Here is a 15924-nt window from a genome sequence, read left to right as displayed (position 1 = left end):
TGAAAACAGGAAAAATATATAAACACATAAACATTAATGTTCGCTTTAATAATAACAATAAAAAAGGTAAAAGGAACAGTCCGGGAAATGGAATCCAACAGAACCGTGGAATAGGGAAGCGCTAAGGCCAGGGCCTGCTCAGCTGTGGATGCTAGTCTTGCGGCCTCAAGAAATAACAGGAGCGGTCGGAATCGAACACTGGAACGATGAGATGGGTTTTATTTATTTTTCGATACTGGCCGAGACGTGGAAGCTGCAGAGCGACAGGGCGATGGGAGAGATACAAGGAGAGAAATGAAGGGGAGAGATAAGCAGGAGGTGGTCCCAGTGGAGCAGGAGGGGCTCAGGTCCAGTTCGGGGTTGGGGGTGGGGGGGGGGGTGTGCGTTCTGCCTCAGCAGCGTCTCTGTGGTGTTTGGCAGTGAGGCTCGAGGCTGCGATGGGACGAGGTGGGTGCTGTGGCTGCGGGTGCAGGACTCCGGCAGTCCTCGGCCTGAGCCTCCCTTCCTCCCTTTGCGAGGAATTCACTTGCGCTTGCATGTGTGTGTCTGTGTGTGTTTATTTTGATGTCCCCTCCCGTGTCAGCATGTGGTAACAGACGGGCCAAACCCACCTCACGAGAGCAGGGCTGACGCACAAACACACACACACACACACACACTGGTCGAAACACACATGCACAAGAAACACAGGTGTGTCAATGCGTTCAAACAAACATGCACAGGCAGATACAAACGCACTACATTGCGCACACACAAACACACACATAAACACACAGTGGCATGATCCAAACCCAGTCTGAGGGGTATACTGGTATGAGTAGCAGTCTGAGTTTGAGTCTTCATGTCTGTGCCTGGATATGATTGCTCATGCCTGTGCAGCTCGTGAAAGTTTATTCTGTATACTCGGCCTGGTCCCCTCTCTCAAGTTAGTCCTCTATGCGTCAGCTCCACCCTGGACCGGGACCCCCCCCCCCCGGCGAGGGGGATCGGGTCGTAGTTCCAGTAAGGCCACAGCAGGGGGTCGATCGCCCAGCGTGAGGGCGTCACGTAGAAGTCTATCTCCGCTGTCGCCTTGATAACCGTGGCTACGGCCAGCCAAAGTCTTGGCCAGGGGCGGGGCTAGAGGCTGGGGCGCTGGAGGGTGGTGTCGTAGGAGCGCACCACCTGGGATTGGGACACCACACCGTGCTCCTCCTGAGAGAAGGCGTAGCCGTCTGCAGGGAGGAAGAAGAAGAAGAAGCGTGTCAAACGATGAGAATCTGAACTTTCTGCAATTTACTTAAAAAAGAATCAATGATAAATTTGTTTAATACTGTTTGATCTATTTCTGACGTGATAATTGTTTCAGCTGGAGAATGTACATAGGTTTTTATTTCTCTGCTCAGGTGCTAGGTGTTTGTGTTCTTGGCCCAACATTTGGCATATGTCAATGCCCAATGCCAATTATTCTAATTTAGTTTTCTGGCTACTGGAGAAACTGGGAATAAATTAGTTTTCTCTCATGCTAAAATATGGTAAAAAGTCTGTATTCATATTGCTAATAGCCAGATACAGCTGTAGCCAAATACAAAATGGGGAGGACTGGGATTGAACCGCCGACATCCTGGTTAGAGGATGACCCGCTCTACCACCTGAGCCACAACTACCCACTTTTCACTCCATGTTTTGCACAGATATTAAACATCAGTATAAATTTGGAATATCAGTTTTAAAATGTTTTCTTGGAACACAAACATCAAACACAATCAGATTTTGCAAATATCCACGAAATAAAGGGAACACTTCCTTTTCTTTGTAATGAGATTGAATAAAGAAAGAAAGATTTCTAACAATAATTGACAGATGTGCACTGACATGGAAGATGCGTTTATTCGCCTTAAAGCCTGTGTTGAAGCAGGTCTTTGACAGTGTTTTAGTAAATGTGTCGGGAAGAAGAAGAAACTCACGTGACACAGTCTGCTGCACCGAGTTTGAACGTCCTACAGTTGAAGGTGTTTTCCTAAAGACTCTTTTCAGCAGATGGGCTCGTTCGTTTAGACTGAGGAGGAAAGAGGAAGAGCAGTTACATCACAGTGTCGACACGTAGCCACTGGTTTACAGGAGATTTCATGGAGAATCTCCTCTACTCAAAGCTACAGCACGAAACCATCACAGGCTACTGGAAAACAGGTTTTAACAATCAGGTTCCTGGACTTTTAATTTCTGAAGGTAATGAGTAGGGAGATGCTCCTTCGAGGGTCTTTGAGGAAAACGCTGCAGTACACAGGGAAGAAGTAAAGAACCTCCATCAGGGTTCACACACACACAGAAACACACAGATCAGTAAGTCAGCAACATAAGTGGACTTAAGACCAGGGAGTTGGTAGGAGGTGGATTTGACTCTGACTGCTTCTGACATTCAATTTGAGCCAACAGTAATTCATAAACTGCCTGCAGGGCAACAGGACATCCACAGTAAACTGCTCCTCACTCCCCACTCCTCTCCTCTTAATTCGCCCCATTCCGAGAAGAAGACTGGATCCTCTGTTCTGAGACCACACGCCGTCACGGCTCCTCTCCTCCCGTGACCAAAAATAACTAAGCCTTCTCCAGGTTTTGCACACAAATGCACGTATGCACCTATTAAGTTCTTATATACTTCTCTCCAGTCTCCTCCATTGTAGTTGTTAGATAAAGGCCTTGGATGGGAATCTAACGCTTGTGTCTTTTATTGCCACGTCAGGGAGTCGTTATCTTTTGGCAATTTCATTTGTAAAAACACATTTTCTATCTTATCTGGCATTAACCAGTGGTGAATTCACACAAGAGGGGGTTTCCTGGCACTAACGCCGCAGTGATGATGATCAATGGAGTAGTTATGGGGAGGGAGAAAAAAAGTCGGCCTTCCTGAGTTTCAAATTTGAAGCGAGCAGTTAGGAAATTCTCAACACTGTACGTGACTGTTGGGAACCTTCAGTGGAGTGTGAAAAAAACAGGCGGCTCTGAAGTTTGTTCAAGCTCTCTTCGGCCAAAAAAAATGATGTCTGTTAGAAAGATGACAGCGTCGAGAAAATGATAAAAGACTTGAACGGTGGTTGGACAAACAAATGAAAGGCTCACGCATGAGTACGACTCAAGTTCTCCACCAGTGATGTTTCATTCTGACGACCTCCCGATTTCAAATGGTCCAAGGATGTGCACCGTTTGAACCCTTCCCCCGAGACGCTGCTGTACGCTACCTTTCCTCCTCCTTTCCCGGGCAGACTCCGTCCAGGTCCTCCCCAGGAACTACAAACACAGATGTGCTTCTTTTCCATTTTGCTCAATTCCCTCCCTGCCCACCCTTACTTTACCTCTCCTGATTCTAAATGGAGAAGGGCCCAACGACCCTGGATTTAGACGCAGGGTCAGTCGGGACAGGGGGCCTGAGTGAGGAGGAGGAGGAGGAGGAGGAGGAGCACTGTGGTCGCCCACTCATCCCTCGTGAACCTGACGACTTACCTCAGACCTCTCCAGCGACTTCCAAGAACCAAAACTGCTGGTCGACTCACGTCTGACTCATTATAACAGTGAGAAATAATATCAACTCTTTAAAAGACTCAATAGAAAACCACTGGGAAATATAATGTATCTACATGTAAGTAGCATTTTAATTTATAAGCTGTTAAGATACCAATTTAAAACAACTTTATATGCTATTGGAATTTTTTAATCTATATGCTACAGAGTGCAGGTTGCCAAGTTTATCAACATTGATCATATCTTAAGTCCAAATCGCACAACGTTAGACACTGTGCTACTCTGAGCCCTCAACAAGTGTGGTGCCAATAAAATTTCTCGAGATGTGTCTTCCACATACAGACTCAGAGATTTCTGGAAAAAGAAGTCGAAGAACCTTCAAAGAAAAATGTCACTAAATCGGCCAAAATAAGGAGCAAGGAATGGAAATACTCAAGTACCTGAACCCCTTTTTTTTTTTTTTGTAATTTACCTTCGTTGCAGGGAAACCTACAAACACACAGTATCTACAACCTGCACAGACAAAACTAAACAATCCAATTGTTTCTAACACATCCCTAGTGACACCACACAGACACACACCGAGCTACAGTAAACACACCAGCTCTGTACAGCAGTTCAAATTGATCCACCTATGAAGCCATCCAGACAGAGAGGAAACAGGAGAAACAGAATGGACATGTGAGCAGAAACAGAGAGTCACTCCACAGCAGCTTGTAGTGAAGCACACAGGTCGTCTGAGGTGACAGACGCAGGAGCTACCTCTGTGAGCTTGTGACAGCTCGGGGCTCTACGGGACCTCAGCCTTGGCTTTAGCCCTACGGACGGTGCCACACAGGAACCAGGGAAACCTTTTAATTTCATATACACACACCAACATTTTACCTATGTACAGTGTTTGGATAAATAACGATGGGATCTTCTTAAAAACTGTAAACCCTACTTTAAAAGGATGGGTTGGTAGTCTGTTTTTAAAACACTTTTAATTGTATTTGGAAAAATCCTCTTCACGCCCCGATAACCATGAATAAATAAAGTCTCATGCAAAAACTAAAAAAGCAAGTGTTTTGGGGACGTAGCTTTGACGAGAGAACCAACGGGGGGGATTATGTATCTGTAGCCTGCTCGTTCTCCCCTTCTATCAACCATAGCTTTATAACACAAAATCGGCATTAAAAAAAGTTCTGATGACAACAAAACTGGATGTGAATGCAAGTGTGCTCCCATGATGCTTTGCAAAGTGGGACATATACCTGCGGCCGCTGGCGTCCCTCATTACGGCTGCCCCCGGGTCGACGGCCCGAGCCTCCAACTCCTGCACCTCCTCCAGGAGAGACTTCCTCACGGTGCGACGTGTGCTGTGAAGCAGAAACCAGCTCGTCGGACTCACGAAGGAAAGTCTGAGTGTTTCACTTTGCAGACGCGGGTGATTCATAATGTTAAGTGTGCGTAAGTGTTGACACAGACTCGGTATGAGTTATGTAAACGCCTCGGTTGACTTAAAAAGCCTCTGTATGGATTTCCCACGTATTTATGTTCGACGCGTTCTACTTACGCAGTCCAGGCGAAGTCTTTGAGTAAACAGGCAGTCGGCACCAGGATCAGGCCGAGCCAGAAGTGCCAGCACTGCATCACCCTGCCAGCCTGCAATGACAACACACAGCCTCCATTTACTTCTCTCCGGTATTAATTCAATTTAGTATTAAGTCATTTTTCTCCGCAGCTTGCACAGAGGAACACGCGGTGAGACATTTGAGAGCACACAGAGTATAAAGAATCAGAGTTAGCCAAACCTGAATACCTCTGATGTTCGCCAAACACATTTAACAGCCGTCTCACACCCTGCGTCTGAGCCACAAACTGGATTTAACACAATACTCCCACAGCTGAAACACAACGATTGCCCGATGCCGAAAGATAAAAACTCCAGCAAGTATCCACGCATCACCCCTACCTGTCTCTGCAGCTGCTCTCCCCGACCTTTGACCCTCAGCCTCCAGGGATTAATCACCCATCTAACCACTGTCTCAATTTGTCCGCCTGTCTCCCCCCCCCGCCTCTCCCTCCCACACGTCTCTTTCTCCCATGGTTCCCCCCAATCTCGCTCTTTCGCAACTTCTCTGCATTATTACCGGCTCCATCTTCGCTTGCTTGTCCCTTTATGACCCAATATCTCCCTTTTGGTTATCTGCACCGAGCTCTGCGGTGTTTCACAAGCTCTGGTGTCTTCGTCTCTGGGTGTGAGCCTTTAAGTCAATAGTCGCAAAGTACTATATGCGCTATGACGTCCTTCACTGCAGGTTTATTGGCCGTAATGTTTGGTTCCTGTGTCCTGCGATCGGATCCAGAGATACAGAGATAATTTGGCTCCCAGAGGGAAGAGGCGACAAGGAAAATGAAGCGGAAAAGCATCAGGAAGATATCACTCAAAGCAGCTGGAGTCACCAGATGATCCGAGCGCACTCACGCAAGCACTCGCTGTGTTGGTGACAACAGAGGAAGCAAAAGTACACACATCCTTACTCAAGTAGAAGTACAGAGGCTTCTACTACTTAGTAAAAGTACTGATTCAAGCGGTTTACTCAAGTAAACGTATAAAAGTAAAGCTTCTGACATGTTTAAAGTAAAAAGCTCATGACACATTAATAAAGTTTGAACTATTTAACTTAAATCACCAATTCAACTAATTTCCTTGCAAGTGAAAGTACAGAAACCTGAAAAATGTACTGAAGTACTGTAACTAAGTGTTTGTACTTCATTACCTCCCACCTCCACACAAACGGACACTGAATATATCACATGCTCTTCATACTTTGGGAAGATGGAGTCAAGCTAAATACATTTCTCTGCTCTGCTTTTACATCCACAGAAACGGATTGTCGGTCTCCGCCAAGTTACAGTCGACACAAATCACACATAGCTGGACACACACAGGGCATTAATTCCGACGTGTACAAATTTACACACAGTTTTTTCTAAGAACTCCGCAGCTATTTTCCATTATCCGGTCCCCCGTGGACAGATGGAAATAAAGATAGCAGGAGTGGGGAGAAAGGAGAGAGGTAATGGGGTAGTTAAGGGGGACGATGGAGGGCTGTGGGGGATGGTGGCCGAGTGTCTCTGACCATTCCCCAGTTAGACCGAGCAGCTGCAGAGATATTTGACCGCATTCCTGATTTCTGACACAAATTGAATTAATGGGCTGGGGGGAGTTGAGACGGTCCGGTTCCCATTCCCCTGCCCACTCAGGGGGGCACCTCACCTCACCCCTGCCTTTAGCCCCCGATCTCTAAAATGAGTCTCTCAATCAAGGGGTCTCCATGAGCGTTCCTCACCCCCCCCACTGGACCCTCATCATCATCATCAGCAGCAGCAGCAGCAGCAGCAGCCCACCCTCTTGAGTCAACACCTCCGCAGAGGGCAGTAAAAGACCGGGGGGCTCGGGTGACATGCAGCAGGTGCGGGACGCCTGGTGAGAGGGGCAGGAGGCGCATAAATCTCCCTCCGGGGTTCCATCAGTGCCGACGTGGAACACCCAAGAGGTGAGTCTCACAGGCGCCATGTAGTGGACACCAAGAACGAGGGAGGGGCAGGTGATGGAGGCTGCGGAAAAGAGACGTGGAGCGGTAGAGCTATTTTAACCTCCATCACCCCCCCCTGTTGCTGAAATGAGTGACACATGTCTGCTAGAGGGAGGACTTGCCTGGCCCAGCATGTCGGGGGCGATGGGGATGGAGGGCCAGATGGCTGAGTAGACGCCGAAGAAGACCATCCAGAGGGCCATGCTTCCCCACACTGCCAGGTGGGAGAACTGCAGCGGAGAGAAAGAGAGAGAGAGAGGGATGCAAGAGAAGAGGGGGAGAGATTAAGACACAGAAGAGAGAGACAGCGTGAGGTCAAATAGTTCACATACAGCTCGTCCGAATATAGACAACCTTTCCCTCCCTCCTTCCCCTGTCTTCATCCCGCTGTCTGTGATGTGCTGTAAGTGGACACTGTGTGAATTCCAGTGGCTCCCTGCTTCATTACTGCCAGGCTGTTGTGTGGACAGCTGAACGGACAAAGGTGTCGGAGCCCTTCTGTCCATCCTGCCAATCTATCTCTCTCTCTCGACCCCCCCCCCCCCCCGCCCCGTCAACAGCGGTGAGCAAAACCATGTCACAGGCCGAGCTACTGTCGCTTTCAGCTCGACACACATCTGACTTGATTTTGATACACAAAGTGTGAACCGAATGTTTTGGTCAGATCCTTCCACCATGATCTCTATAAACAGATTCTGGGCCGAGGGACAAGATTTGTTTAACTTTGGTGTCCCACATGTAAACAGAGGGGAAAAGAGGCTGAAGACATTGAGCAGAATGCATCTTCTGATTTTTGTCTGCAGATAGCTGTTAATAAGGATTAGAACAAATTTTGTCGGGACCTAAAACATCCAAAAAGTGAGATTATTTATAAATTATTCGGCCTGTTAACAGTGAGTAAAGTATCTTTTAATCATATTATTAGACGTCTATAATTAAAACTTTTGAGAATAACCAGATCGATGAGGCTAAATAATCTGAATGGCTTGAATATAACATTGTTTGATAGGAAACAGTGCAGGTGTGCTCTTAATCAAATCTGCGTCACTCTTCGATCTTTGTACGTGATATTTATCTTTACCGTTTTCTGATGAGCTTTTCTCCTTTGCTGCACTTTTGCTGAGCAGGTATAATATCAAATAACTCTTTACAGAGTTAATCTATTTTATACGTAAAAACCTTCACTTTACAACCTTTGTTATTTCATAAATATTTGGAAATTTGATAATCAGTGGATACAGTTGAATATTGCACAGCAGGGCAATGGAAAAATAACTGTGTGGAAGAAGAGCTGCATGTAACTACAGGATGAGAAACCTCAGACCTCTGCCGCAACATCAAGGTGAACCACATCTCTCCTGACGATAAAGCATTTAGACCACGTTACATGAATCTTCACCATGAGGCTCCTCCTCATTATTTATCAACAGCTTATTAGAGTGTGTTAATGTTCCTTACCTTGGTCCAAGCTGTGGTCTCCATTCCAGCTTTCAGACACACTGTTACAACCACATACTTAACACACACACACACACACACACACACACACAAACAAGGGAGAGGAGGGAAGAAAAAAAAAACAGAGAAACAAGATTATTGCACTGGCGACTGTGGTGATAATAAACATTTATGTTTTTTTGTAAACTCAGTCATGTCTGGTGAAATAATCAGGACCCCCACAGCCACTGGTAGCCTACACACACACACACACACACACACACAACAAATAAACCCCACTGACATTCACATGACACTGCAGGGAGTAAACTGATAGCGAGACAGCGAGATGGAGAAGTGAGAGGAGAGAGGAGATAGATGAGGAGGAGAGGAGACAGACTGGCTAGACAGGACTGGACTGAGTGGAGACTGCGAACGGCTCGGAGGAAGCTGCACAACGCTGGTGTGTACACAAACACTGTGCACATTCAAAAAAATAAACACAACTGTCGGCCAAAAGACACAGGAGTTCAAATATAACACACAAGTAAGCTGCTTACCGTGTAGACCATGTTCCCGACAAACAGGTAGTCGTTTCCCTGCCCGTTGGGGAAGGGCGAATCTGTGTGGGGAAAACGCACAAACAAACAATATAAGCGTCACACAATCCACAATTATATTACGTTATTACTGCGATGATTTACTCACCGTGCTCTAACATTTTGAGCGGAAACCAAAAGAGGATAATTGAATGAATCAGTGCGTTGATGCAGTGTCCCCAGAACACCTGAAGGACAAGAGAGAAGAACAAGTCAGAACGCATTTATACCCCCCCCACACACACACACACACAAAAACCTGCAAAACACATGACTTCAACTTTTTGCTACCAAAAGCTCCCTCCTGCACTGCACACACACACACACATTCCAAAATGAAAGACTTCCTTATTCTGGCCCTATGAATCTCATTAGCGGTCGCCATGGAAACACCCCAGTCTCCACGCCACTTGTTTACTTGCCGGCGTCAACAAACAAACAGCCGGCATCACTCGTCACCCCGGCACACGAGCCGCGACGTGTCGGACGCAGAGTGCGAAGATGACAGATTTAAAATGTAACTGTCAGACGCAGCACTCGGCTTGTTTGTTTGTGTGCGTCGGTGAACGCAGACTGTAAAACGTGTGTGTGTGTGTGTGTGTGTGTGTGCCTGTACCTTGGTGTTGAAGCCCTCGGCATTCTGGGTGATGCGGTAGAGCTGCGGGAATCGGAGCATGTTCTGCTGGCTGCACGGCCGGTCAAATATCCCCAACGTGAACGGTGGCAGTGCAGTAAATATCTGGATCACACACACAAATACACACACATTAGTGACACATAATACACAGACACGTGTACTTCTACTAACTGGACAACGGTCATATCGCACTACATCTAAATCTACGACTACTACTACGAATACTACTACTTCAATCATGGTTCACAAATGAACGAACTTTGAGAAAATTTGGACAGTTTGTCTTGACGTGTGAGGAACACAGTAGTACCTTGTTTGAGTCAGACACGTTCACAGCAATGGTAAAATGTCTGGAACATTCATGTTAGGGCTGCACATCACATGTTTTTGTTTACAGCACATCAACACATGGCCAAATTCTTGGAATCTTTGTAAGCATCTTCTACGTGTATTGAACGTCTTTTGAGATATTTGTATTCTTACAGTTTTGGGTACGCCTTGTTCAAAACGCTTTAATCAACATGTCCACTCGCTCGCTGTGAATGTTCCAGACATTCTCCTGTGTTATTCTCACATTGGCTCACTTGGATATTTTCCGGACACTTTACTAGAAAAAGATCCTGAAAATGTCCAGAGCAACTGACTCTGGTATTTGCGCTGTCACATTCAGGCCCTCTGGAAAAATTTCAGTGCATGTCTGAAAGCAGCCATAGAGACACACTCTCTCAGACACACAAGTGTACAAATGTCTGCGTAGAGAGCAGTGATAAGAAAGTAGAGTGAGATTGATCAGGAGATAGGTGGTGATGAATGTCAAGCAGGCGGGGGTGGGGGGGTGGGGGGGGGGGGGGGATATAGTGGAGAAATGGAGAAGAGTGAAAGAGAGTGGTAGTTTGAGAGGGAGTTGAGACGTAAAACTCACCACATTGTAGAGGCCTATACACCAGCGCTCAAACAGGATCTGCCCCGAGAAGCCGTTCACAAAGGCAAACCAGAGCTGGGACACAAAGAGAGGGATGAGAGGGGGATGAGAGGAACAATAACGAAGGGTAAATCTGCCTTTAGGGATACAATGATAGTGGAAACAGTGCAGAGAGATGGACAAATGTATGCCGCTGGTACATATACACTTGTAGTAGAGCACTTCAAGCATTGCAGTGCATGAAGAATCAATAAATCCTGCACACTGCTCATCGCCTGAGCTCATTTGATTTAGTGGTTTCAGGCTACATCCATTTTCCGTAACAGAGCTGATGCGTTTTCAAATGATGAAGCATCAGCTCTGCTACGGAAAATGGATGTAGCGTCCAGTTTGGAAACTCTGCTGGCCTCGCTTTAGATTGAAACAGAGATGTTTTTAAAACGATGACACTCACAACCCCTGACCGTGTTGCTCATGACAGAACCTTTGCTGATTCGTCACGCTCCTGTCACATGACCCCCTTCTAGATTAAAACTGCCAAAACGCTTGTCCGCACAAAAATCCGTTTTATTTTGAATGAGACCACAGAAGTATGGATGTTGCCTCAATCAGTAGATGATGAAGTGAGATTCTGGTGCCTGCTGGGAAGTTTTAACAATTTCTGACTCAAACATGTGTGATTCTAGGACAAGCTGAGATCAGATTTCCTGTTGAATGATGTTGCTCAAACGCATAACAGGAATATCATGTCATCCTCGTGAGGAAACCTCTGGAATAAAAGCAGCAAACATCCCCTCCGCCTCAGAGAGCAGCGGCGTTGACAGGAATCGTTTGAGGCAGAGAGAGAGAGACGATGGTCCGATATGTTTAAAAAAAGTCCTTCCAGCGAATCATGATTTGGCAACGACTTATCGATCTTACAATAAAAAAAATATGCTGGTTGCACTTCCTGTGGCTTCATTAAAACCACGGAGCGTGATGTTTTAAAAGCATTCCTCACGCAGCTTGCGGCTGCCTCTGAAACCACAGTCTGACTCTACAGAGCTTAACTTACCCAAAACACAATGCCTAAATGTGACTGTGGCCCAGGGGAAACCTTCATTAACACCTTGTTTACACACACACACACATACAGACACACACACACACAGAGCTGTGGAGCAGACACAGGCTGATCTGAGGGACGATAGAGAAGATGTTTGGGGCCACTGGTGGGAGTTGTGGCATTCCTGGGGCATACATTGGAGCCTACAGCCTAGGGGTGAGGTCAGATACACAAAATAACACTCTTTCACACACAGAGACACACATACCCATCCCCCTTATTCTGTCTCCTCTAAGTGGACAGAGACAGTCTCTAACCTTTGGCCTAGAGTGCTCTGCAGGGAGCCAATCATGTGAGATAATCACAGAAACACACACACACACACTGGGGTGATGTGAGTGGGACAGTGGGCAACAGGCTGCAGCTCCCATGAGGACCTGCACCTGCTGGCATCCTTAATGTCAGACAGAGGGTGAGGGGAGGGTGGAGCACAGCTGACAAATACCCCCCATTACAGGCAGGCAGGCATCTCTCACACACACACACACACACACACTCGTCGACCCTTGGAGCCAAGGTCTCATCGTTGCTGATCTACAACACGTTTTTTTTCTGTACAGTGTGTGTGTGTGTGTGTGTGTGTGTGTGTGTGTGTGTGAGTGTGTGTGAGAGAGTAAGAGAGACAGAAAGCAGACACCAGAAGGGCACCTCGTCCATCACTGTCGGTCACGTCGACAAACAGCTGCAAAACATCTCAGTTAATGTAACTGTGTGCGTAAGCCTGTGTGTGTCGGTTTGTGTATGTGTGCAAATGTGGGTGAAACAAAGAGCATGTGGTGGCAGAACTCTCACCTCTATAATGTAGAGGACCACGTTCTTATAGAAACAGTAGAGGATGCACTTGGTGACACGGTTGTAGCTCCACGCCCCATGGACCAATAGCAGCTTCTCAAGGTAGCAGAACTGCCAATTAGAGAGGGAGAGAGAAACACTTAAATATCGGCAGAGACACATAGAGGATTAAAGTATTGATAAGAGACAGAAAATGGCAGGAAGAATGTGACAGGGAGAGAAGGACGGAGCTGAGGGGAGAGGACGCTCACTGATAGAGATAAGTTGTGCAAGATGCCCGGAGGTGAAGAGATAAAGCAAAACAGTGAAAGTGACAGACATCATCTGCGTGAGAGACAGGCCGAGAGAAGACAAGACTCCTGAACCCTCAGGTTGTCTCAGCCTAATCACATCTCCATTGAGTCGCCTTAATGAGCCATGTAGATAAGAGACAGACAACAATCATCTATCTATTACAGATCGGTGAAAGACTCCCATCACAGATTTAAAGTGCCGTCTTCAAATTGCTTGTTTCTTCTGAGCAAAGACATTCAATTAACAATTACATAAAAGTGAGAAAAGGGGTAAACCCATTAGAGGTAATGTTTTCCTCTGTTCACCGATAAGTGACCTGAACCATAGACTGTAAATAAAGATGGACGAGGGGTCTCCACTTGCTCACAGTTTGTAGGGACAACATGATATGTGAGTGGCCCCTGTAAACAAACTCTCCTTTCAGTTGTCCCCCTGAAGGAAGGTCAAAGGTCGGGATTAACTGAGCAGCGAGCAGGTGAGGATTCAGTGTCTTGCCCTAAAGACACGTCAGCAGGTCGGGCAACCAAACACGCAGCCATTCTCTCCTCCCATGGCTCCGCGATTCGTCTGCAAGCCCACCTGTGCTATGGAGTAGTCGGAGGAGTTGCAGGCCTGCATGCCCTCGTTGCCGCTGATGCCCACGCCGACGTGAGCCGTCTGGATCATGCCCACGTCATTGGCACCGTCCCCTATCGCCAGCGTGATGGCCTTCACGTGTTTCTTCACCATGTCCACGATCTCGGACTTCTGCAGCGGAGACACTCTGAGGAGAGAGTAAAGAGAAATGCGATTGGAGATGGTTGGTTCAGGTCTAATTCATAGAGCTGTCGGGTCTAGGGGGTAGAGGGGGAAGATGGCAAGCAATTAACAGTCATAAGGAAAGAAAGAATTAAGTCGAGGAAGTTAAGAACGAGAAGGAGTTGACAGAGAGAGACAGATAAAGGGCCGGCCCAGCTCTGTTTACTGCTCTTCACCTGGTATTAGGAAACAATGATTCACTGTTCTGCTCAAGAGACTGAGAAGCTCACGTTTGATGTGTTTATGGATGTGTGTGCGCTTGCCTGTATATGTGTGTGTGTGTGTGTGTGTGTCGGGGGAGCTTTCAGTGGTACTCCACCCTCTTGACCCGTATCACTGATCCTCTGTCTATAACCGGTTCTGTCTCTCCGCCAACAATGGAGGACCGAGGGAGGCTCGATTACAGATGCTTCCCCTCAGGGCCGCTTAGAGTTGATGGCGAAGGGCTTTCTCAAGCACTATGGGTATTTTTTCTTTACACTTAATGGAGTCATGTGTTGAAGCTCTGAAATGACACCCTCCACCCCATGCTGCCCCCTCCCCCCCCAATGTTGTTAGTCCTGATGCTACAAAAGCAGAGTGGACTGGCTCAGAATGCCTTAATCACCGTGTTCAATATTTTGGCTTCATGTGGATAGTGGGAGGAAGGGGAGACCCAGTGTTTTTTATGAAGTCTGTGGTTCAAACCCCTATTTGGTCAACGCTTCTCTGTGGTGTTCTCATGTTCCACCAGTGCCAGTGCGTAAGTGTTCTCCAGGAACTTTGTCCAAACACATGCGGGTTCATTAAATTGTCGCCTCTAAATTGCCCGTGGTAGTGAATCTGAGCCCGTATGGCAGCTCAATGACAGACTGGTGACCTGTCCATTGAGTACTTCGCCTCTCGCCTGATGTCAGTTGAGATAAGGAACAATCACCCTGTACTGGTCGAGATCTTCGGTAGGAGGTTATGAGAGGAAAACGCACTCCGTGTTTACATTCTTAAATGCTGCATTCTTGACCCAGGGACTACGACTGAAATTGCGTCCATCTCTGTTTTCACAACACGCTGTGCATGAGGAGGCGTTCTCCTCCGCCATGTCACTCTCATTCACATGCACAGAGCTCAAGTGAGCATTGCCCTCACAACCTGTGGTGAAAACCAATACTGCGCGTCGACAAAGGGAGAAAACCGACACTGGAACAGGGATTTAACCTGTACAACAAAGCAAAGTTAGATTTCTCAAAGTACAGGACATGAAACTGTGAAGACTAATGAGCAGTGTGAGAGACACATGATGACAAATGTTCCTATTTGACTTTAAAATATACAAAGTTTGAGTTTTACATGATGTCTGGTTTTTCTCCTCAAACTCGGCTACTGTTTTAACCATCACCTTCCTGGTAAGTACGTGAGTAGATGCTCAGTATTGTGTCAGACAGATTTATAGATCAAATCCAGATATCAAACATTTATACTTTATTTAACTAAATATAGTTTTGAAGAGACGTGCAGTACGAACATGATGGTAACTTGAGCATCTATGCTTGAGGATCCACTTAAAGTCGTGCCAATACTTCAAACAGTTCAAGAGGGACTTTCACAATGACTGCTTCTGTGTGTGTGTGTGTGTGTGTGTGTGTGTGTGTGTGTGTGTGTGCGTGCGTGCGTGCGTGTCAGGTGCAGCTCCACTATGTTCGTCAGTGCTCTGATAATGATGTTACAATATTAAATTATGTGCGGCCACAAGAGGCATCACATGCAAACAGAACACAATATGCTGCTTTGATAAAGATATGACAAAATCAAATCATGAGCAGCTGCAAAGCCCCTCACACGCACGCACTCTGCTGGAGGCTACAGGTCACAGCGATGGCTGTTCTTCCATGAATATGGATGTAGGATCATGTACCGGTCAAGCTTAAATCACAGAGCTGGGTGGTCCGCTTCATTCATACACTGGCGTGGTGCAAAAACACACATTTACACGCGCACACACGCACAAACCGCCCCCTCCTCCGAACACACACACACCACTGGATATTTCCAGGGGTAAAACCTCAGAACCTTGGCCTCTGAAGTCATCGCTGAAGGATGGGATCAACCTCTGCTCTTTGTATTTTCCTGTTCCTGCGTCTGAAGTGTGCGCGAGTGCGTCTGCCTGCGCGTCTCCCGGCCTCCCACCACAAATCTCCCTTTATCTTCCCGTTCTACTTTTCCTCCAAACACGGCTGACGGAGTCTGCGACTGTGTAAAGTGCCATCGGGGAGATGAAAGCCCCG

General features: G+C 46.9%; 1 protein-coding gene across 2 annotated transcripts in view; it reads right to left on the bottom strand.

The window, feature by feature from the left end:
* Positions 1-29: 29 nt before the first annotated feature.
* atp8a2 (ATPase phospholipid transporting 8A2) overlaps positions 30-15924 on the bottom strand; it is a 60730-nt gene continuing 44835 nt past the window's right edge. For both annotated transcript variants that reach the window (XM_062379409.1, XM_062379410.1), the window contains 12 exons: positions 13445-13628; positions 12572-12682; positions 10675-10749; positions 9732-9854; positions 9225-9303; positions 9077-9138; positions 8538-8594; positions 7202-7309; positions 5054-5142; positions 4752-4856; positions 1947-2038; positions 30-1214 (listed from right to left, as the gene is read on the bottom strand). In XM_062379409.1, coding sequence (XP_062235393.1) covers positions 1120-1214; positions 1947-2038; positions 4752-4856; positions 5054-5142; positions 7202-7309; positions 8538-8594; positions 9077-9138; positions 9225-9303; positions 9732-9854; positions 10675-10749; positions 12572-12682; positions 13445-13628 — 1180 coding nt within the window. In that variant the 3' untranslated portion in view covers positions 30-1119. The remainder of the gene's footprint in view (positions 1215-1946; positions 2039-4751; positions 4857-5053; positions 5143-7201; positions 7310-8537; positions 8595-9076; positions 9139-9224; positions 9304-9731; positions 9855-10674; positions 10750-12571; positions 12683-13444; positions 13629-15924) is intronic.

The sequence above is a fragment of the Platichthys flesus genome, chromosome 21, assembly GCF_949316205.1.
Source record: "Platichthys flesus chromosome 21, fPlaFle2.1, whole genome shotgun sequence".
Lineage (NCBI taxonomy): Eukaryota > Metazoa > Chordata > Actinopteri > Pleuronectiformes > Pleuronectidae > Platichthys > Platichthys flesus.
This window is presented reverse-complemented; position numbering and strand designations above follow the sequence as displayed.